Source organism: Oncorhynchus mykiss, chromosome 19 (assembly GCF_057628025.1).
Source record: "Oncorhynchus mykiss isolate SJ-2025 chromosome 19, ASM5762802v1, whole genome shotgun sequence".
In the NCBI taxonomy this organism is placed as follows: Eukaryota; Metazoa; Chordata; class Actinopteri; order Salmoniformes; family Salmonidae; genus Oncorhynchus; species Oncorhynchus mykiss.
Window position 1 is genome coordinate 47,376,266 of NC_143040.1, and position 22,478 is coordinate 47,398,743.

General features: G+C 40.0%; 2 protein-coding genes and 1 pseudogene across 2 annotated transcripts in view; 2 read left to right on the forward strand and 1 right to left on the reverse strand.

The window, feature by feature from the left end:
* ldah (lipid droplet associated hydrolase) overlaps nucleotides 1-2,530 on the forward strand; it is a 73,938-nt gene extending 71,408 nt beyond the window's left edge. The window contains exon 7 of the mRNA XM_021574123.3: nucleotides 322-2,530. Within this exon, the coding sequence (XP_021429798.1) occupies nucleotides 322-516 (195 nt within the window). The 3' untranslated portion in view covers nucleotides 517-2,530. The remainder of the gene's footprint in view (nucleotides 1-321) is intronic.
* A 4,913-nt stretch (nucleotides 2,531-7,443) lies between these two features.
* On the reverse strand, nucleotides 7,444-17,155 carry LOC110497772 (growth/differentiation factor 6-A-like). Its single transcript, XM_021574124.3, has 2 exons — nucleotides 16,630-17,155; nucleotides 7,444-13,793 (listed from the first exon to the last, which is right to left on the reverse strand). The coding sequence occupies exons 1-2, from the start codon at nucleotides 17,045-17,047 to the stop codon at nucleotides 12,793-12,795; spliced, it is 1,419 nt and encodes a 472-aa protein (XP_021429799.2). The 5' UTR covers nucleotides 17,048-17,155; the 3' UTR covers nucleotides 7,444-12,792.
* Nucleotides 17,156-18,429: 1,274 nt separating this feature from the next.
* LOC110498344 (transmembrane protein 151B pseudogene) lies at nucleotides 18,430-20,809 on the forward strand (annotated as a pseudogene).
* The last annotated feature ends 1,669 nt before the right edge of the window (nucleotides 20,810-22,478 follow it).

The window sequence follows — 22,478 nt, forward strand, 5'->3', positions numbered from 1 at the left end:
AGAAAAATGAGAATAATGTGTATCCCCTTCAGTGTGTGTGCATGCGTGTATGTGTTCTCGCTAGTGTACTCCTTCTCTCTCTGTGATATTAACCAGAATCCCCATCCTCACAGAGGATGGGCGGTGGCGATGGATCTGCACTGGTTGACAGTCTTTAGACTTCATCTATTGTCGGTTAAAAAGGAGAATTAAAATAAGTGAATGAAAACCTTGGAATCTTCCAGTGCCAAGTGTATCCACAGATCAAATTGAGTTTTAAATTCATAATGAAAAGTGTTAATGCTATGTTAGTTATGGATATTTTGTCATTCCTCTGTTCAGCTTGTGTTTTACTATGGAGCCAGTGACCACTGGTGCCCTGTGCAGTATTATCAGGAGATCAAGAGGAAGTTTCCAGAGGGAGACATCAGACTGTGTAGTCGAGGAATTCGTCATGCCTTCGTCTTGGACGCAGGAAAGGAAGTGGCTGGTATGATCTTTGAATGGATCCGCGAAGATTTGCAAACATGGAGCTAGTTTCAAATACGCTCCAAGCAGCATGACAGTGTGACTGTGATTTAAAGAAATTGTCATCTAAATATCAATTGGATAATGATATTGTCGGTTTATGTTACCTAAATTAATGTAAAACTTTAAAGGAGTGATGACATCTGGTAGTGAAATGAAAAAATGAAGATATTTGTCCAAATCATTGTCAAAGCTCTTTAAGCACTAAACCAGTTCCCTAGGCTATAACGTGTGATTATAGCCACTACAGTACCATCACTGCCTTTATAGTTACAGAGATATCAGGTAGGCTTCAACAACCACATAGTTTTTATGAAAATCCCAAAATTGACTTGTATTTTGACATTGGACCCCAAAACTTTGTTCTGTCTGTTTTCTTTCCCGATTTTACATTTTAAAATTAGTTTTTATTTCAATATACTGTATAGCTAAGTAATGCATAATGACCAAAACTTTGATACGATTATTAATTCTAATTGTATTGATTTGTGTATTGCGTTATATCTTTATTGGACCACCAATCATATAAATATGTATTTTTTGTTACCAAATTTCTGTTGGGTTGGCAGGCAATTGTGATACTTCACTTTGTAAAGTAATGGTATGTGTTTGCTGAAGAGGACCAAGAGAAATCAGCTGGAATCTATTCATACATTTGATTAGTTCATAGGTTCTTAATTACCCTGTAATGTAATGTAACTATTCAATCAAAAACAACATCCTTTTTGTTTTGCAAAAATGCACATTAATGTCAAACAAACTCAAAGGCATATTAACTCAAACATGCTTTCCTGATGCATGGAAAGAAAGAATGCTGTTTCTGAATTATTCCAGACACGTGTGGAACATGTTTGATTGCGCATGGCAAAATGTGTTGGCAGATCAACTCGATGGTTTTATTTGATTTATGTTTTTCTGTGTTCTGTCAACACAGCCTGATACAGATAACTTGTCTCCGTTTCCTGCCCTACAGTGCAGTGCCGGAACAATGTGTTTTTAGTGCATGTTTGATTGAATTTTGCCATAAATCTGTGATGAAATAACAAAAAGGCATGCTCATCATTCCAAAAGTTTAACTCCATCTAAAGTTGGATTTCCTATATTTTGGAAGTCTAAGAAAGTATATTTCTGACAAAGGAATCTGCAGACTTAGTGTTCATCTTTGACCTCCAACCTCTGACCGAGCACTCCTTCCACTGTTGGCCACCAGCCACTGGTGATGTAACCATTTACAGGGAAGCTCTTCAAAAAGCCTTTCTTAATTTACATGTTTGATGGGGAATCTTGGTTTATTAGTTGTCTGGATGTATTTGATATCTGCCCATTTTGAAATGCAAATGAATATGGAAGGCTTAGTGTTATCTGAAGCTTAGGCTCCTGTTGAATACACACTGAGACTAATGTTGTTTATACCAGTGTGATGGATGAGATCTGGGCGGAGAGGGAGAGAGAGTTACTAGATGGGGTTTCGTTCATCCTAGTCACGACTGCAATGCAGTAGAAAGGATTTCAGATACAGAGACTAACAGAAATTCATTAAACTAAGCAATTGGTGGTTGATCCTCTACAAAAAAAATGTTTGAGTTGTGCTCATGTGTAAATTTGGTTTTACATTACTTTAGATTATATTGATTTAAATTACTAATCATGATGTACCCTTTATTAACTAAATGTTTTGTAATTGTCATGAAAAATATGAAATTAAATATATATACAGTACTCGTCAAACGTTTGGACACACCTACTCATTCCAGGGTTTTTCTTTATTTTTACTATTTTCTACATTGTAGAATAATAGTGAATACATCAAAACTATGAAATAACACACATGGAATCATGTAGTAACCAAAAATATATTTTATATTTTAGATTCTTCAAAGTAACCACCCTTTGCCTTGATGACAAAAAAATGAAGAAAATCCCTGGAATGAGTAGGTGTGTCAAAACTGATATATAATTATTAAAAAGTGATAGCTTTTGTTCTATGTAAATATTTTGAATTGAAATAAATTAAGGACAAGTATTTATCTGGGAAATGTATGTTCTTTCACATCCATTGACTTGCTTTGTGATTGCAGTGCCTCCTTTGAAAAAAATGAATTTGTGAGACAAAATAATGTATCATTGATGACTAACTATTGGGTTTTTAAATTCTATTTCCCAGCTCCACAAAGAAAGACAATGTAGTGGTGTGTGAGTTAATATTTGCTCTGACATTTCAGCATACCCTTTTAAAGCCATGGCATGGTCCCTTTATATCTAATTGCCCACAGTTCAGAAAATCCTGTGACTTTTTTCCGCCTCTTAGAAGGAGGGGTTAAATAGTCAATTTCTTCCATAAAAGTACAACAAGATGGCAATAGAGACAGACATGTGCAGCCAAAACACACAAGAGCTGATTCAGGACAATTATCCCCATTCTGAAGATGAAGTGGCATTTCCCTCAGTCGTGTTTTACAGAGGCAGGCACCAAAAACACTCCAGGGCCTCTATAAAGAGTCTCAGAGTAAGAGTTCTGATCGGTTTTGCCTTTTAAATCTTAAATTAATATGATTATATGCACAGAGGGGACCTGATCTCAAAATGAGTTTCTCACAGTGTATTAACATTGCCAGAATTGCAGTACTTTAATGTACGTTTTTCTGAACCTGGAAAATTATTGGAATTTTACAATTTATTGACTGCTTAAGTGAAGGCGATCTCTTTGAGTTTTGAATACAAAAAACAAAATCAGTTATTTGACAAAAAAAATACTAATCTTGGAAGTAAGAGTTTGCTTTTGTCAGAGTAAGCTGTCAGCCCTTTTTGGGTCAGGAAGGATGTGTTGAGCTTGTTGACATCTGAAGGCTTTCAAATTCTAGGACTATAAAAAATTTGCCTTAGGGGAAAGTCAACTAAAATCTAAATGTTTTTTGAAGTAGTTAATATTTTGTTTTTGCTTGATTTAAATAAACTCAAGCTCAGGAATGACACCAATGGATTGAACTCCATTGAAGTTCTGAGGACTAAATCTTGGTCTGAGCATTGGCTACACATTGTTATATCCCTCGTGGTCATCGTTTAGATTTTTCTGTGAATGGACTTGGCATTGACCATGGACTGATGGCCAAGGTGCCTGTGCTTGCTCTATCAAAGATCTGCTTTAGGTACAGTGCCTTGCGAAAGTATTCGGCCCCCTTGAACTTTGCAACCTTTTGCCACATTTCAGCCTTCAAACATAAAGATATAAAACTGTATTTTTTTGTGAAGAATTAACAACAAGTGGGACACAATCATGAAGTGGAACGACATTTATTGGATATTTCAAACTTTTTTAACAAATCAAAAACTGAAAAATTGGGTGTACAAAATTATTCAGCCCCTTTACTTTCAGTGCAGCAAACTCTCTCCAGAAGTTCAGTGAGGATCTCTGAATGATCCAATGTTGACCTAAATGACTAATGATGATAAATACAATCCACCTGTGTGTAATCAAGTCTCCGTATAAATGCACCTGCACTGTGATAGTCTCAGAGGTCCGTTAAAAGCGCAGAGAGCATCATGATGAACAAGGAACACACCAGGCAGGTCCGAGATACTGTTGTGAAGAAGTTTAAAGCCGGATTTGGATACAAAAAGATTTCCCAAGCTTTAAACATCCCAAGGAGCACTGTGCAAGCGATAATATTGAAATGGAAGGAGTATCAGACCACTGCAAATCTACCAAGACCTGGCCGTCCCTCTAAACTTTCAGCTCATACAAGGAGAAGACTGATCAGAGATGCAGCCAAGAGGCCCATGATCACTCTGGATGAACTGCAGAGATCTACAGCTGAGGTGGGAGACTCTCTCCATAGGACAACAATCAGTCGTATATTGCACAAATCTGGCCTTTATGGAAGAGTGGCAAGAAGAAAGTAATTTCTTAAAGATATCCATAAAAAGTGTTGTTTAAAGTTTGCCACAAGCCACCTGGGAGACACACCAAACATGTGGAAGAAGGTGCTCTGGTCACATGAAACCAAAATTGAACTTTTTGGCAACAATGCAAAACGTTATGTTTGGCGTAAAAGCAACACAGCTGAACACACCATCCCCACTGTCAAACATGGTGGTGGCAGCATCATGGTTTGGGCCTGCTTTTCTTCAGCAGGGACAGGGTTAAAATTGATGGGAAGATGGATGGAGCCAAATACAGGACCATTCTGGAAGAAAACCTGATGGAGTCTGCAAAAGACCTGAGACTGGGACGGAGATTTGTCTTCCAACAAGACAATGATCCAAAACATAAAGCAAAATCTACAATGGAATGGTTCAAAAATAAACATATCCAGGTGTTAGAATGGCCAAGTCAAAGTCCAGACCTGAATCCAATAGAGAATCTGTGGAAAGAATTGAAAACTGTTGTTCACAAATGCTCTCCATCCAACCTCACTGAGCTCGAGCTGTTTTGCAAGGAGGAATGGGAAAAAATTTCAGTCTCTCGATGTGCAAAACTGATAGAGACATACCCCAAGCGACTTACAGTTGTAATCGCAGCAAAAGGTGGCGCTACAAAGTATTAACTTAAGGGGGCTGAATAATTTTGCACGCCCAATTTTTCAGTTTTTGATTTGTTAAAAAAGTTTGAAATATCCAATAAATGTCATTCCACTTCATGATTGTGTCCCACTTGTTGTTGATTCTTCACAAAAAAATACAGTTTTATATCTTTATGTTTGAAGCCTGAAATGTGGCAAAAGGTCGCAAAGTTCAAGGGGGCCGAATGCTTTCGCAAGGCACTGTAGATGTCATATCTTACCCAACCCAAACCCATGCTAGTTTTTACTTATGGAAAACATAGAGGGAAACATCTCCCTAGAGAAAACCATCACCAGCTGCATTGTGGAGACATTGGAGGAAAGAATCCCTGTGTAAACCAAGCCTACTTTAATCTCCCTCTTTGGCCCCATCAAAAGGAATGACAAAACCCCTTAATTAACTTATCCTTGATTTAAACCATGAGACAAGGGTATTTCGTGGCGGGAAATGGAGTAATCCTGCCCTGGTGGTTTAAACTGTGGCAAAATCAAACAAGCATTACTGTGTTATGTCTCTTTAGTGGTGCAGGTCCCCTTGCGGGGACAAAAAAATACCCTGAAATATTCTGTATTTCTCCTGTTCCACCATCGTCTGCAACAAATCAGCATTTTACAAAGTCCCTTTAATTTTTTCCCTTTGTTATGTTTTCTTTTGACATTGATACAGTAGCTTATTTTCAGCCTTCCTCAAATGTTTATAACAAAATTACATCATTTAATTTCCAAATCCCACAACAACAACTACAGTGCCTGAAGAAAGTATTCACACCCCTCAACATTTTCCACATTATGTTGTGCCTACAATGTCAAAGTGGAATTATGTTTTTTTGACATGTTTACAAATGAATTCAAATGAAAAGCTGAATTGTCTTGAGTCCATAAGTATTCAACCCCCTTTGTTATAGCAAGCCTAAATACGTTAATGAGTAAAAATGTGCTTAACGAGTTACATAATAAGTTGCATGAACACTTTGTGCAATAATAGTGTTTAACATGATTTTTTAATGACTACCTCCAACAATTATCTGTACGGTCCCTCAGTCGAGCAGTGTATTTCAAACATAGATTCAACCACAAAGACCAGGAAGGTTTTCCAATGCCTCGCAACGAAGGGCACCTAGTAAAAAAGCAGGCATTGAATATCCCTTTGAGCATGGTGAAGTTATTAATTACACTTTGGATGGTGTGTCAATACACCCAGTCACTACAAAGATACAGGCGTCCTTCCCTAACTCAATTGCCGGAGAAGAAGGAAACCGCTCAGGGATTTCATTATGAGGCCAATGGTGATTTTATAACAGTTACAAAGTTTAATGGCTGTGATAACAGAAAGCTGAGGATGCATCAACAACATTGTAGTTACTCCACAATACTAACTTAAATGACAGAGTGAAAAGAAGGAACACTGTACAGAGTACAAATATTCTAAAACATGCATCCTATTTGCAATAAGGCACTAAAGTAAAACTGCAAAAAATGTGGCAAAGAAATTAACTTCATTTCCTGAATTCAAAGCATTCTATTTGGGGCAAATCCAACACAAAACATCACTGAGTACCTCTCTTCATATTTTTAAGCATGGTGGTGGCTGTATCATACTATGTGTATGCTTGTCATCCGTAAGCACTAGGGAGTTTTTTAGGATAGAAAATACATGTAATAGATCTAAGCACATGTAAAATCCTAGAGGAGAAACCTGGTTCAGTCTGCTTTCCAACAGACACTGGGAGACAAAATTCACCTTTCAGCAGGACAATAACCTAAAACACAAGGCCAAATCTACACTGGAGTTGAATGTTCCTGGGTGGCCTACTTACAGGTTTGACTTAAATCGTCTTGAAAATATATGGCAAGACTCTTTAGCAATGATCAACAACCAACTTAACTGAGCTTGAAGAATTTTAAAAAGAATAATGTGCAAATATTGTACAATCCAGGTGTGCTAAACTCTTAGAGGCTTACCCAGAAAGACTCACAGCTGTAATCATTGCCAATGGTGATTCTAACATGCATTGACTCAGGGGGTTGAATACTAATCTAAAGATATACTAGTGTTTTATTTTACATGCATTTTTTTACAAATGATATATTTTTTCTTCCACTTTGACATTACAGAGTATTTTGTGTAGATCATTGACAAAAAAGGACAAATCCATTTTAATTCCACTTTGTAAGACGACAAAACATTTTAAAAGTCCAAGGGTGTGAATACTTTCTGAAGGCACTGTGTGGGTTCTTTTTGTCCCAAGGTCAAAAAGTCTGTGTTTCAAATCTAGCTTGTGCTATACAGGGAAGACCGTGGTTGTCACAGTTTTTGCTCTAACCTGTATTACTAAGGCTCTCAAAGTCACTTACAGGAAGACTCAAAGGAAGATTATTCATATTATTATGAATACAATATTTAATAAAATAATCTTTACAAAAAAAACTGGTGAACATAAAATGAGGATAAAAAGTGTGCTTACATATACTTTTTCAAATATATACTACTATAAAATATTTCCAAAAGAGAAAATAGCTGTTTACAGTTCATTTACAATTACATTATGTACAGACCTTTATAACCCATAGAATACATACATACATACATACATACACACAGTGCATTTTACATGAACACATATAAAACTAATGGCCGTCTAACGGTTAAATCTCAAACATTTCCCTTCTCAACAAAATATGAACTTGACCAAGCTTTTACTTGTACAATGATCTTTATACAGAAGCTTACATGTCTTTAAAAATATGTGGGGGACTTTCATACAATTTGCGTTTCTTGCCAGAAATCAAATGCTCTCTAATATTCAATAAATCCAATCAATAAATGTGGAAAGGAGGAGAATGAAAAGGAAAAAGTTACCTTTATCTGAATTTCCCTTGAAAAGCATGGGGAAGACATCATATTTGAATAGGTTAAAGCAGAATTATGGTGAAATACACATTGCATAGATGTTGTTAAGTACTTGGAATTTTATATCAGAATCCCAATTCAATAACGAACCAATGCTCTTACACAAACAAAACTCTAAATATATTTTGTCAGTGTTAACAGCTACTAACTTGAACATTGCCCAGGTCAAACCGCAACTGATGATATTGTTAAATTAGAATCAAGCATGCAGATCTCAAGTCAGAATACCTCCCACAGTGCCTTTGTAACAGACCATCCTTGGATAAGCCGACCCAGGAGTCGGTCAGATGTTCACAACAACACTTTGTACTCGTCAAGCATCCATGAGTCTTGAAACAACATCCATCCTAACCATGGCACAGCTTTCACCTTTTGTTGCGTTAGAGTCTAGGATTTTGAGGCATTTTCCCCCAATGATCTTTACAACACTCAACACTACATCCTAACATGTGTCCATTGTTCTTGGCAAAATTGCTCAAGCTTTGTCAAGTTGGATGGGGATCGTTGATTTACAGCAAACTCTGTCTTTCCACAGATTTTCAAACAGATTTAAGTTGAGTGGAGTCGCAAAATGTGCAACAAAATGTAACAACTGTGCAGGGGGAATACTATTTCAAGACAATGGACATGCTAAGACAAGCTCGCTGAAGTAAACATGCAATGAAGTATGGAAAAGCCCATTCACTTCCTTGTCCTGCCATTTTCATGAAAATGTGTTTGGCATTATGGATCACAAAGAAGCAGAAAAAAACAGTCATACAAAGTAGCTGTAATAGGACACGCACACAAACAAAGTGGGGAAAAATACAAATGTATGTAATATCAAGGCATGGCATACCAAAGGAGCTACTCTCTGGACTAAATTAGCTTTTGGGGTTTATTTTCTGCCTGCCACTTTTGTTTTATTATCCTTTGCCGTATTGATGTAATTTAGATAAAGGGTATACACGCTAATCAAGAAGCTCTTATGGTAACTATTTTCCACTGAGCAGAATGTCACTACAGTTGAAAAGATATTCAAAAAGGACGGTAACTTTGGTAGTAATCATGTTTCCATCAAAAATATGTGCAACAGGAATTTACAGGAAGTTGTATCATTACACCCCCTTTTTCTTAATGTTTGGGCAGTTTTATGTTTACATTTAAATAGAAACTCTGGAAAGTTGATTCGAACATTGCTATTGATCAATGTATGTTAGGTGAATTCAATGATGTTTGGGGAGTTGCATTATAGCCATGAATCGGCCTCCTGGAAATGATGTGCCACTAAATTTCCTCTGCTGTTTGAAAATATAACACAAGCAGAGGATTTCTTGTTTGTTTTTGAGCGTAGTCCTTTGTTCAAAATGCCACTATAGTCCGTTTTGCAGGATTTTGTTTTAATTCATAAAGAACCAAATCGGTTTTACATAACCGTAAAAGAAAACCGTAAAAAATAAACAATCTCTGGTTTGGACTAAAACATGTGGAACAAAATGCATGAAAGCTGCTTTGGATTTTGGTTAGAAATGAAATGAAATATTTTAACAGACAGAATTCCAAACAAAAGAAGCAAACACTCAAATATGGTAATTAGTACATTACATTTGACTCACAAATTGTATATCAGTACAAATACTCCTGTACTTAGAAATGCACTAGTCTGTAGTCATAAATGATCAACTATTTGCCTTTTGTGCAAAAACATGGGAATATATCTATTTGAAGAAATAAAACTAAATGTACATAAATCTTGATACACCACACGGGGGTCAATGCAGACAGAATGGTTTGGTAATTTCAAATTCTGTTCAAGAATCTTTGTTTGAATTTGACTTGGAATTACAGGAAATATAATTACATTTAAACTGAAACTCAGTGATATGACGTTACCACAAACAGCGTTAAATATATTACAGAGAGAGTGTGAAGCAAAAGGCTGATCTCTTTCCCTAATACTATGAAATATCTGCAAGGGAGTTCTCTCCTAGGGACACCACATATGATCTGTGCCTAGTTTACACTTTGCAAGTGGTTTTGTTTCCTATGTGTTGACTGTGCATATTTAGTTACCTTGTATTAATGTGATTCCACTGGGATTTGTGAAATAATATACAGTGGGGAATTTACGCTTAATTACCACCTTTGAAAAGCAGGTAATAACTTATTTCTTGCTGTGATACCTGTATGTTTGGAATGACAATGAACAAACACGGCAGGGAAGAGTTGGCTAAAGCACAAACATACACTACATGACCAAAAGTATGTAGACACCTGCTCATGGAACATCTCATTCTAAAATCTTGGGCATTAAATCGGGGTTGCTTTGCCTGTTGCTGCTATAACAGCCTCCACTCTTCTGGGAAGGCTTTCCACTAGATGTTGGAACATTGCTGCAGGGACTTGCTTCCATTCAGCCACACGAGCATGAGTTAGGTCAGGCACTGATGTTGGGCTATTAGGCCTGGCTCGCAGTCAGCGTTCCAATTCATCCTAAAGGTGTTCGATGGGGTTGAGGTCAGGGCTCTGTGCAGGCCAGTCAAGTTTTTCCACACCGATCTTGACAATCCATTTCTGCATGGGACCTCGTTTTTCCGCAAATTTGGAAGCACAGAATCATCTAGAATGGCATTGTTGGATGTAGCATTAAGATTTCCCTTCATTGGAACTAAGGGGCCTAGCCCGAACCATGAAAAACAGCCAAGACCATTATTCCTCCTCCACCAATCTTTATAGTTGGCACTATGCATTGGGGCAGGTAGCGTTTTCCTGGCATCTGCCAAACCCAGATTTGTCCATTGGACTGCCAGATGGTGAAGCGTGATTCATCACTCCAGAGAACACGTTTCCGCTGCTCCATAGTCCAATGGCGGCGAACTTTACACCACTCCGGACGACGCTTGGCATTGCGCATGGTGATTTAAGGCTTGTGTGCAGCTGCTCTGCCATGGAAACTCATTTCATGAAGCTCCAGACAAACAGTTAGTGTGCTGACGTTGCTTCCAGAGGCAGTTTGGAACTCGGTAGTGAGTGTTGCAACCGAGGACAGATGATTTTTACGCGCTTCAGCACTCAGCGGTCCCGTTCTGTGAGCTTGTGTGGCCTACCACTTCGCGGCTGAGCCGTTGTTGCTCCTAGTTATTTCCACTCACAATAACAGCACTTAAAGTTGACCCGGGGCAGCTCTAGCAGGGCAGAAATTTGACGAACTGACTTGTTGGAAAGGTGGCATCCTATGGCGGTGCCGTGTTGAAAGTCACTGAGCTCTTCAGTAAGGCCATTCCACCGCCAATGTTTGTCTATGGAGATTGAATGGCTGTGTGCTCAATTTTATACACCTGAAGGGGTGTCCACATACTTTTGTATATATTGTGTATTTGTACCAGCAGGCTAACATGCCACTCTGGACTGAACTCTAAAATATAATGGAATAGATGGAAATTACATCCAAAGACCAACACATGTTGCTGTTTGATCAATAGCATTTAGCAAAATCATGTGCTCTTATAATTCAGTACCTGGAGTGTTAAATGGTGAATTCCAATGTTCCATTTCCCTGACAAGGAATTCCTATGGACATTATATAGCCTATAGGTTCTGTGCTGTTGACAGGGAAATTAATCGCCATATCAATCAAAGTTAGCACGGGATCTGCTTGTTTAAGTCATGTACATTACCAGCTGTAGTAGAAAGCCTACTCTGCAAAAAAATGAAATTTCTCAGTTGCAAGCAATAATAAATCGGAGTCATGCCATAAAAATCTGCTTCAAATTCACCTTGTCGGCCTTCATTCATACCACCTTCATTCATACCTTAAATGTTCCATATCATATACCTCTGATCTTTGCATAGTAATGATATAGAGTGATATAAGCAAATGCATTGTGACACAGCTATTTTTCTAAGTTAACTGTGTAAATGGGTCCTATAGCATATCCCTAACTAAAGATCACTGTTCCTCCAACTTGGGCTGATAGACAGAGGTTTCTACAGCAGACAGCTCCATGAACGGGAGACGTTTTCTGTCTTGCTAAAGAGATGCATAACAATGTCCAGATTTCTCAATACTGACAGCAGCATTATCTAAAACATGTCCAAGGGATGACAGTAGGGTCTTGTGTGATGCAAACGACAATATTCAAAAGTCCTTTTTGATTGTGTCCTCCCAAACATTTGAAATGTTGTTTTAGTTAAGAGCAAGCACAGTGGGAGCAATTCAGTGGAACTAAAACTGTCTTACTATGTCTTCTGATAGTTAAGGATATCAAATCATTTACTCCCATGCCTCTCTTATAGGCACACAAATGTACTCTAACGCTGTTGTCATAACGCTAGAAGTCTGGGGTTTTGTTCATTTCAATTCATTCTGTCTGCTGTTCAGCAAATTAAAAGCTAGGGCTGATGTTTTATACACCTTATCATAAATGGATTACTAAAGTAATGTGATACAACCAAAGTGAGAAGCATATCAGTTGTTTAAGAATGGGATATTTACTAAAGTTGACAGCATCGGGCAACATGCAGAGCCAAGGAGACAGAGAGAGAGAGAGAGAGAGAGAGACAGAGCATGTTATGAGTAAAGAAATGCTAAAGAGCTCATGAAATTAAATAGCAGCTCAATGACAAATTCTAATAAATTAAGCAGCAAATTAGATTATGTTCCACTCAAGTTAAGGCAGATCAGTAATGAGCATACTTGTCGGGACTTTTTTTCAGCAAATCACAAAATACAGTTGGTTTAGGGCGAAGAGATAGGGGAGGCCTGCGTTAACAAGCGCATCAAACCACCAATTGATTTTCCGACAAGACAATCAGACATCCCCCTCTCTCGCAATGCTACCTGCAGCCACAGCTCTCCACCACCATGTCCTCATACTGCTTGTAGACCACATTGTTGCCAGAGTCAATGTAGAGGATGCTGATGGGGCTGAGTTTGGAGGGGACACAGCAGCTGGGCGGGCTGGAGTCAGGGTCCATAGAGTTCATAAGTGTCTGAATGATGGCGTGATTTGTTGGCTCCAGGTGTGAGCGCAGAGGAAAGTCACACAAGCCCTCACAGTGGTGCGCCTCGTAATCCAGCGGTGCGATGATCCAGTCGTCCCAACCCAACTCCTTGAAGTTGACGTGGAGCTGCCTGCGGCTGCATCGAGTCTTCCTGCGCCCGCTGCCTCCACCACTCCTTCCTCCTCCTCCAACACCGACGCCTCCTCCTCCCCCACCAGCTCCACCTATAGATCTGCTGGTCAGGGCAGTCCGGCGTCTGCGACGCCTGGATAGGTGACCAACCACGTCACCAGAGAGGTTCAAAGGATCCAGAAAACCCATGTGTCCTCGCACTGCCTTTATCTGCTCCCTGATCTCCTTGAACAGGTTTTCTTTCCTGCGGGTGCGAGAAAAAGCCACCAGCAAGGCCCTCTCCTGGGGCTGCCGAGACTGGCGTCGCAGCCCTACTGTAAGAGGGTTGGCTGCCTCTTTGGTCAACTCTGAAACGACCAGCAGGTCAAAGCAGGCCACAAGGAGGTCGTTGCCCGCTGCTGTCCTGTGGCTCCTTCGTCGAGCCTTCACGCTTGCCCACACGTCAAATACATCCCATTTGGGAGGCTCGCCATCCAGAACGTCGACTGTCCTGGAATCCAGCAGCCGTCTTCCAGAGTTCCCCTCAGACGGACAAGTGTAGAGGAGGAGGCGATAAAGATTCCTGCCCCATGTCAGCACAGGAAGGAGATCCAGCGGTGGCTTTCTCAGGATCCTCAGTTCTGCCTCCACAAGCTCATCAGTCCTGGACAGACTGGAGAGATCGAAGAGATAGCGCTGGCCACTTCCCCAGGAGGAGTGATCTGTAGTGGAATGAAACAAAGGCTAGTCACTTGAATCTAACACTAACACACACATACACAGTTATTAAAACACACCTATTCCAAAAGAGGATGGGGAACGCAAACCAAGCACTGGACGTCAGCTGACTTAAATCTCTTTGAGTGTCTGCGGCCATATGTAAACAAGTCTTCAACGTTTGGCAGGAACTCCCCTCTCCTTGGTCAAGTGCAGTGGCTCTCTACGCTAGACAGAAAGCCTGTGGCCATGAAGCCCTGTCTGTGTGTCTCCCCCTCGGTGGGAATACCGTTTCCACATGCAAGCAACAGAGCTGACAAAAGCTGCAGGAGCAGGCCAGGAGGAAAGCACTTGGCTGACCTGTAGGCAGGCTCAAGTCCTTGGCAGTATGTGCTAATTACACTGATTGAGTGAGAGGAGGGCTTGGCGAGACACTGGAGAAACTGAAACTGAAGTGGCCTCAGCTCCCTTCCTCTCTTCCTCCTTCGGTCCATATTTCTCAAAGAGAGAAAGTGGTGGCTATAGAGATTTGAACACACCAAAGTGATGGGGATGTACTGTATATTTAGTAGAATGTTTGGATTTCATATAGTGATGGGTGCACATACAGCTGTAGTCCACAAACAAACAGAAACCTGACACTCACCTGAATTATCACATACATGAAAAAAAAGACAAACAAATAATATTTAAATCATTTCTATGCATCTGATATGTTAGTCACGTCTACGTCCTCCCTCCCCAGAGAATTCAGTTTGGCACGTAACAGCTATTCACATCATCAGCCATACCACAGTTGCAACCATGACGGAGATGTGGCAATTGGCAGGGGGGAAAGCTTGCTAAGAGGGAACAGACTATCGCCTAACTTTCAAAAGTTTTCATGTTGACATTCAACCCAAGCAAGAGGTCTTGGGATACGGTGCAACCTGAGGACGAAACCGCAGTTCCATGGTTAAAACATGAAGGGACTTTCTTCTCCAATACAGATGGGTAGCATAAGAATCCAAGGCCAGATTGTGGTGTCGTGTCATCGATGCATTATGGAAGGGACCTCAAAATAAAACGGAATTGTGCACAGTGAGGCTCCGGCTGGAAAAGGACGTTTAAGCCTTTGTTGAGTGCAGATGATCTTCAGCCCTTGTCCCCCTCTGAGAAAGACCAGCCAGGCAGGCTTAAGTGGAATACCCAGACAATGAAAGGTGAAGGGAGCAGCACTATCCTAGCAAATATCCGCTTGCAAGACAAAACAATGACATAACCCAGACTATGTTGTAATCTCAGTGAATAAAAGATAAAGCTGCATTCTTTTCATATATTTTGTGTCTACATGTACCTGAGGTGAACTTGCTCTGTGAGCTTTATGGGGGCAAGTTAATAGGAAAGTCAGTGCCCACATTTAAACTCACACACAGGTGCACATTGACTTGATTACTTTGTTGGCCAAACTAAATTACATCAATAAAAAACTATAATATTGTCTCCTTAGACTACTACTAATTGCTGACTTTGAAACCAAAATACATGGAAATGATACTTCTCATCTTTGATGCATTTAAATGATTGTGCATTGAGACAGAAAAGATGTTCATGCCTGTTTTGGAATCTAGTTTAAAATTATTTTGAATTACCTCCACTTTTACCTTCTAATTGTGTTTGTTCTTTAAAACAAGTTTGGAATCCTCAAAAAGATTGTGTAAAATGACTACAGTCCTTTGAAAATAAAAAAACATTTCTTAACACACAAGAATAACACACAGTTATAACATGTTTTGAGAGGAAGTAGAGAAATCATTCCTTGCCATAGGTCTACAAACCAAAATGTTGAATAATCATTGTTGTCATTATTATTACTATCATTGTTATTGTTATAATGTATAGGTTTACATGAACCTAAAACGGTGTCATTGTTATTATATTTACATGAAAATGTATTCCTTATAAATCCCGATTAACAAATTGCACTATGCCCAATAAAAAAAACAGGTTTGGACATAGTTTAGGTACTTGTATTCCTGCAATTTAATTTGATGGAATAGGCCTACTGACAGAGTATACTTATTCAAACAAATATTCTATGTGAACACCCGTTTTAAATTACAAGTATGTTTTTATCAGCAACACCTGGACTCGGGGAAAGCAGGCCTTCTCGAAGTGTTTAGCTCAAGGTGCCAGTGAGGTTTATACATCACAGATGTTGGAAATACGAGACATTTGACTTCATATTTCGTTGGAAGTATTTAGAGTATTTAGAAAACTCCCATATAAATGTGAAACAAATGTAGGCTACCTCCCCAAACAGACTAATGTTTCAGTTGTAGGTAGCCTACTCAAGACTTGTTAATACTTTTCAATAACGCATTGTTGCCAACATGACAGATGTCGGGATGTGGCGTAGGGGAGCATTTCAAATGAATGCATTCATCTTAAAATAATGACTGCTGGAGAAGGAAATTGTCAAGCAATTCGCTGTAAGGTTATCAGGTTTTTCAAGATATTGCAATTCAATGTTTCTATTTTAATTAATGAGGGGAAATCCTGTTTTTTTTAAATGGCATAAAACATTTTTTTAATCTTATGACAGACATTTTTCTAAATATTCCCAAATCAGTTGTCTCGTATTTACCATATCATTTTCCAACACAGACTTGTCCAGATAGGTTGACCTATAATACAGCAATTTGCAGTAGGCTATGGATATTTGGATAACTGATTGATTGTAACCCATTAATCACAATTAATGTATTTGAATTTCCTTCAAACCCCAAATAAATGGCAACCACCATGATTAAGTCTACCCTGAGTGATAATAATAAACCTACTGATTTCACTTTCACCCACCTTTTCCTTGATCCACGAAACTGGTCACGGTGTTAGCGAGTCTTGCGGTGCGAGGAGCACTGCTGTTAAGCCCTCTGCTCTCTATCTCAGATAGTGTCCTGTATAGAGATACCATATACTCATGGGGGACGATAGTATCATTTATCGGAGGGTCTTTCCTGGACACCGCTGTCGGCTCTCTGCGACTCCGCTCATCCAGATGTGATACAAGCCCGTTATCATCCGCACCGGAGGGGTACTGCAATGATCCAAGTACCGCTGCCTCCAGAATATTCCCAAAGCACAGGGAAAGCCATAGCAAAGGAACAGCAGCCCTAATAGGATCCATTTTCAGTGGTCTATAGCTGTAAATGAGAAAGTTGGACGGGTTTGATGACTTTGGAAACTCCCCTTGCTCTTTAGATTGTGTTAATATCATGGATTTGGCTGACACTGAGTGGCTACATTGTCTTCTCTATTGCACTGTGTTCAACCAGCGCCCCTAGCGAGGAGCAACAATTGTAGGATACTTTTTCAATCAAGATGCTTTGAGTCTCACCATCTTTCCCAGCCAAAGTATAGGCTATCCTACTTATATTTCGGTAACTAGTCTACTTAATAGGATTTATTCATAAACCGTTACAAATTACTGTATATTGGGTTTATGAATAGTTTATGCATCTGTAATAAACCGTTAAAACACATAGGTTGAAATTGTGTTCTTGTTTTTTTGTTCCTTGCCAAATAGTGAGTTTATGTGACTTCACTGTTGCACATTGATAATTAGCCTGTTATTATTGGCAATGTATGCAGCTAATGACAAGGACACATGTGAATGTGTTCGTTTATTTATAGATGCATAAATTATATTGGATTAATCTAATAATTAACCGTTACAGTATACCTACGTAAACTCTTTTATACATCATTTCAAGTAGGCCCTATACCTTCATGTACATAGTTAGCCATTTTCAGTTATTCATAATATGCTGAGACATGTTGGAGAGGAAATGATCCATAAAGATTCTCATCTACTTTCAGTAGGGATGTTAATAAAAAATAGTCCTGCACAACAAATGAACACTTTTTACTGCCTTCGTTTTTTACTCATGTTGTACGTGTGTGGGCCTACATTGCCATCTGCCGTTTCATTGAGGGTTTGCATTTCAGAACAATCTTTTAACCTGAACGTACTCTTAGACATATCGCATAACAATTTCACAATGTCTTGCCCGTCTGCTTTTTGTTTTCTTACCATTCTTTAGTGTTTATTTATAAATACAATTATAGTACATACTATTGTTATTAGTAGCCTAGGCAAGTATTAGACTTGTAGGCTGAATCAGTTGTATTGTTACTAGGCAATTAGTAATTATATTGTTGTTGGGCTATTATTGTTAGGTTGTTGTTCATAAAGTCTTTATAACAGGTGTGTATGAGCCGACCCAATTTGCTCAGGTAGACTATAATAAAATGCTTAGTGGAGAGGATAACTTCTGCATACCGACACGGTCACGTTACTTAATCTGAGTGAGGGAGTATTCAAACACGATTCTAAATACCCTGATTTCTTGTAAGACGCCGCTGGTGTAAATGCTTTCTTGATCGCGACATTTTAGTCTGTTACCTGTATGTTTTATTCGATTAAATGTCTGCCATCAGCTCTCTCCGCTGCTGAATGTCTTTATTTAAAATGCATACCCTATAGATCATAAGCAAATAAATCACGCTTTTTATGTGCAAAATTAACAACGGAAACTGAATAGACACAATCAACTATCTCTACGTTGGAGCAAAGAATCTAAGTAAACTCAATTCGGAAATTCGGCTGCGAAAGCGAGTGAGAGCAGTACAACCACCGTTTTCGAGGATGATGCCAGAGAAGAGGTACCGCTCATATTATGCTGCCATACAATTTCCACAGGCCTTGCTATAATAAAAGCAATACGTGGTCGAATATTGATGGCAATCGAAAGATTCAAGATGTACATTCGTACATCAGATGCCTGCTTTTACTCAGACCTCACTGTATTCAGGTGTAGCCTAGGATGAACAAGGTGGAAATAAAGCCATATTAAAAAAAACATTAAAATATTAAGGGGGTATTGTCACGTTCTGACCTCTATTTCCTTTGTTTTGTATTTATTTAGTATGGTCAGGGCGTGAGTTGGGTGGGCAGTCTATGTTTGTTTTTCTATGTTTTGGGGCAGTTCTATGTTTTCGGCCTAGTATGGTTCTCAATCAGAGGCAGGTGTCATTAGTTGTCTCTGATTGAGAATCATACTTAGGTAGCCTGGGTTTCACTGTGTGTTTGTGGGTGATTGTTCCTGTCTTTGTGTTTGCACCAGATAGGGCTGTTTTGAGTTCTCACGTTTCTTGTTTCCGTTAGTTTGTTCATGTATAGTGTCTTCATTAAAATACAATGAACAACCACCACGCTGCGTTTTGGTCCGCCTCAACTTCACAACAAGAGAACCGTTACAGGTATGAAGATTCCTTTTATCCTGTTATTTAATTTTATTTTTTGATAGTATTTTCCTATCAAGAATTAAGCAAGCTATATATATATGAGTCAAGCAACCTTGCAGTGAATTAAATAGGAGCTTCTTAGATGTGGGGGAAAATAGGATAAACATTGTGAATAAAACGTCAGAGACCTCAACAATGGTCATGAAATGTTGAATGGTTTGAAATACAAAATTCTGTGTCCATTTACATTTACTTACACTATCCTCCCTTTTTTTGCATGCTTTGAATAAACAGCAGAAGCACTTGAAACAATCCCCGATCAAGTCCCTGTGTAAAGAGAGCATCTGGAAAGGCTTGCTGCTCTCCATGCTCATGTACGGCTGCAAAGGAGCCATGGTGTGGTGCCATTTCACCAAGGTCACCCGCCTCACCTTTGACAGTGCCTTTAAAGGGAATTCCATGATGTACCATGACAGCCCCTGTTCTGATGGCTACGTCTACACCACTCTGGCCTACTACTACACCTACTCATGCTCTACCTGCACTACTTAGTGGAGTGCTGGCACCATGACAAGAGTGAGCTGCAGCATAAAATGGGACGTGGAAGGCATTTATGAACGTGTTCAAAGGATGCAGCAAGCTAAACCCTGCATCTGGTGGAAGACCATTAGCTACCACTATGTTAGACAGACGCGGCAGGTCACACGCTACCGTAATGGGGACGCCTACACCAGCACCCAGGTCTACCAATAATGGGTCAACACCCATGTGGCTGAGGCGGAATATGACAACGTTCACTGTGGGGTGAAGGACATCTCAAACCAACTGCATGGCCCCACTCACAAAACTGAGGTTCACTGAGTGTTTTAGTTTTGCTAATGTGGAGTCTGAGAACTCCTACCTCACCCAAAGAGCAAGGTTCTTCACAACGAGGAGCTAGATGACTGTATGGAGGTATGGGAGGATGCACCTGAAGGACATCAACTTAAAGGAGTGTGTGATTGTGTTTTCTCACCCTGACCACTGTCCATGGTATGGTGTCTCATCATGTGTTCTGGCGGCATAATTTCTTACCTTCTCATGGCCCCTGTGACCCCTCTCGACGAATGCCCTTACAGCCACCTGATCCCCCGGGTTAACACAATCGACAGAACAGATCTGGAGTGGCACATCCGTTCCAACCAGCAACTGGTGCCTAGCTACTCTGAGGCTTGTCTCATGGAAATGGTCCAGTGCTCCTCTGGTGGCTTCAGACAGAACTGCAAACGCTGTCACTGGGCAATGAGCAGCTCCTCCGTTTTGTCCAGCAGTGCCCTCAGCTTATGTACCGGCACTAGCCCGCGCGTCGGCCAGGTGTCCTACAGCGACAGCCGCTTCTCCTTGGGCCGGCGTTATGGCTCGCAGCACAGCTGTTTCTGGAGGAGTAGAAACAGTTTGGATGAGCAGTTGAGTCCCAGTGAGAACATCCGCTGCCTGTCCGGACACCTAAGCACTGACGACGAGGACCCCCCTGGATTACCAGGATGCTCTCTGCTTCCCAGTGCTCATTGTCCACTGTAGTGACAACTGCCACAATCATGTCCACTGCAGGGAGAACTACCACAATCGCAGGTCCTTTCATAGGAATGGCTCCAATGTGGAGACCTCCCTTGGACAATGCAGTGTATTCACAGATACCATGACTTTGTGTATGAACAAAGATGTATGTCCGCAGGAAACTAACAACTCCTGAAAACCGCATAGCTTAAGATTGTTAATGGGTCTGTGTATATGTAAATCTTAGGTGATTAGTTCCGCAATACCTTTTAACTAGAAATCTCTAGGGGTTACATTTTGGCTGTGATAACACAAAAATGTGGAGATGTTACCAAAAAGAGAATTAGAGGGAGCATACTTAATTTCACACAGGACACCAGATAAGACATGAGAAATACTCCAGATATAACAGACTGACCCTAGCCCCCCAACACATAAGCTATTGCAGCATAAATACTGGAGCCTGGAGGATGTTTCTACAACTTGATTGGAGTCCACCTGTGGTAAATTCAATTGATTGGACATGATTTGGAAAGGCACACACCTGTCTATATAAGGTCCCACAGTTGACAGTGCAAGTCAGAGCATAAACCAAGCAATGAGGTCCGAGACAGGATTGTGTCGAGGCACAGATCTGGGGACGGGTACCAAAATATTTCTGCAGCATTGAAGGTCCCCAAGAACACTGTGGCCTCCATCATTCTTAAATGGAAGAAGTTTAGAACCCCCAAGACTCCTCCTAGAGCTGGCCGACCGGTCAAACTGAGCAATCGGGGGATAAGGGCCTTGGTCAGGGAGGTGACTAAGAAGCCGATGGTCACTCTGACAGAGTTCCTCTGTGGAGATGGGAGGACCTTCCAGAAGGACAACCATCTCTGCAGCACTCCACCAATCAGGCCTTTATGGTGGAGTTGCCAGACGGAAGCCATTCCTCAGTAAACCTGCTCCAGAGTGTTCAGGACCTTGGACTGGGCTGAAGATTCACCTTCCAACAGGACAAGACCCTAAGCACACAGCCAAGACAATGCAGGAGTCTGAATGTCCTTGAGTGGCCCAGTCAGAGTCTGGACTTGAACCCGAACTACCATCTCTGGAGAGACCTGAAAATAGCTGTGCTGTGCAGTGACGCTACCCATCTAACTTGACAGAGCTTGAGAGGATCTGCATAGAAGAATGGGAGAAACTCCCCGAATACAGGTGTGCCAAGCTTGTAGCATCATACTTAAGAAGATTTGAGGCTGTAATCACTGCCAAAGGTGATTCAACAAAGTACTGATTAAAGGATCTGAATACTTACGTACATTTCTATTTTCGGTTTTTATTTCTAATAAATGTGCAAACATTTCTAAAAACCTGTTTTTGCTTTGTCATTATGGGGTATTGTGTGTAAATTGATGAGGGTAAAAAAACGTTTTAATAAATTTTAGAATAAGGCTGTAACACAACAAAATGTGTAAAAAGGTAACATTTTGTGACTCTGAATACTTTGAAGGCCCTGTATACAGTGCCTTCAGAAAGTGTTCATACCCCTTGACTTATTCCACATTTTGTTGTGTTACAGCCTCAATTCAAAATGGATTAAATAGATTTGGGATGAGTTGGCTGCAGAGTGAAGGAAAAGCAGCCAACAAGTGCTCAGCATATGTGAGAACTCCTTCAAGACTGTTGGAAGAGCTACCTCATGAAGCTGGTTGAGAGAATGCCAAGAGTGTGCAAAGCTGTCATCGAGGCAAAGGGTGGCTACTTTGAAGAATCTCAAATATAAAATATATTTTGATTTGTTTAACACTTTTTTTGGTTACTAAATGATTCCAAATGTGTTATTTTATAGTTTTTTATGTCTTTACTATTATTGTACAATTTAG

What these genes read in the sequence shown, in the direction of transcription:
- LOC110497772 (XM_021574124.3), bottom strand. Translation starts at nt 17,047, where the DNA reads ATGATATTAACACAATCTAAAGAGCAAGGGGAGTTTCCAAAGTCATCA. An exon ending in TTTCGTGGATCAAGGAAAAG is followed by an intron (nt 13,794 to 16,629) that starts GTGGGTGAAAGT and finishes ATTCCACTACAG; the next exon opens with ATCACTCCTCCTGGGGAAGT.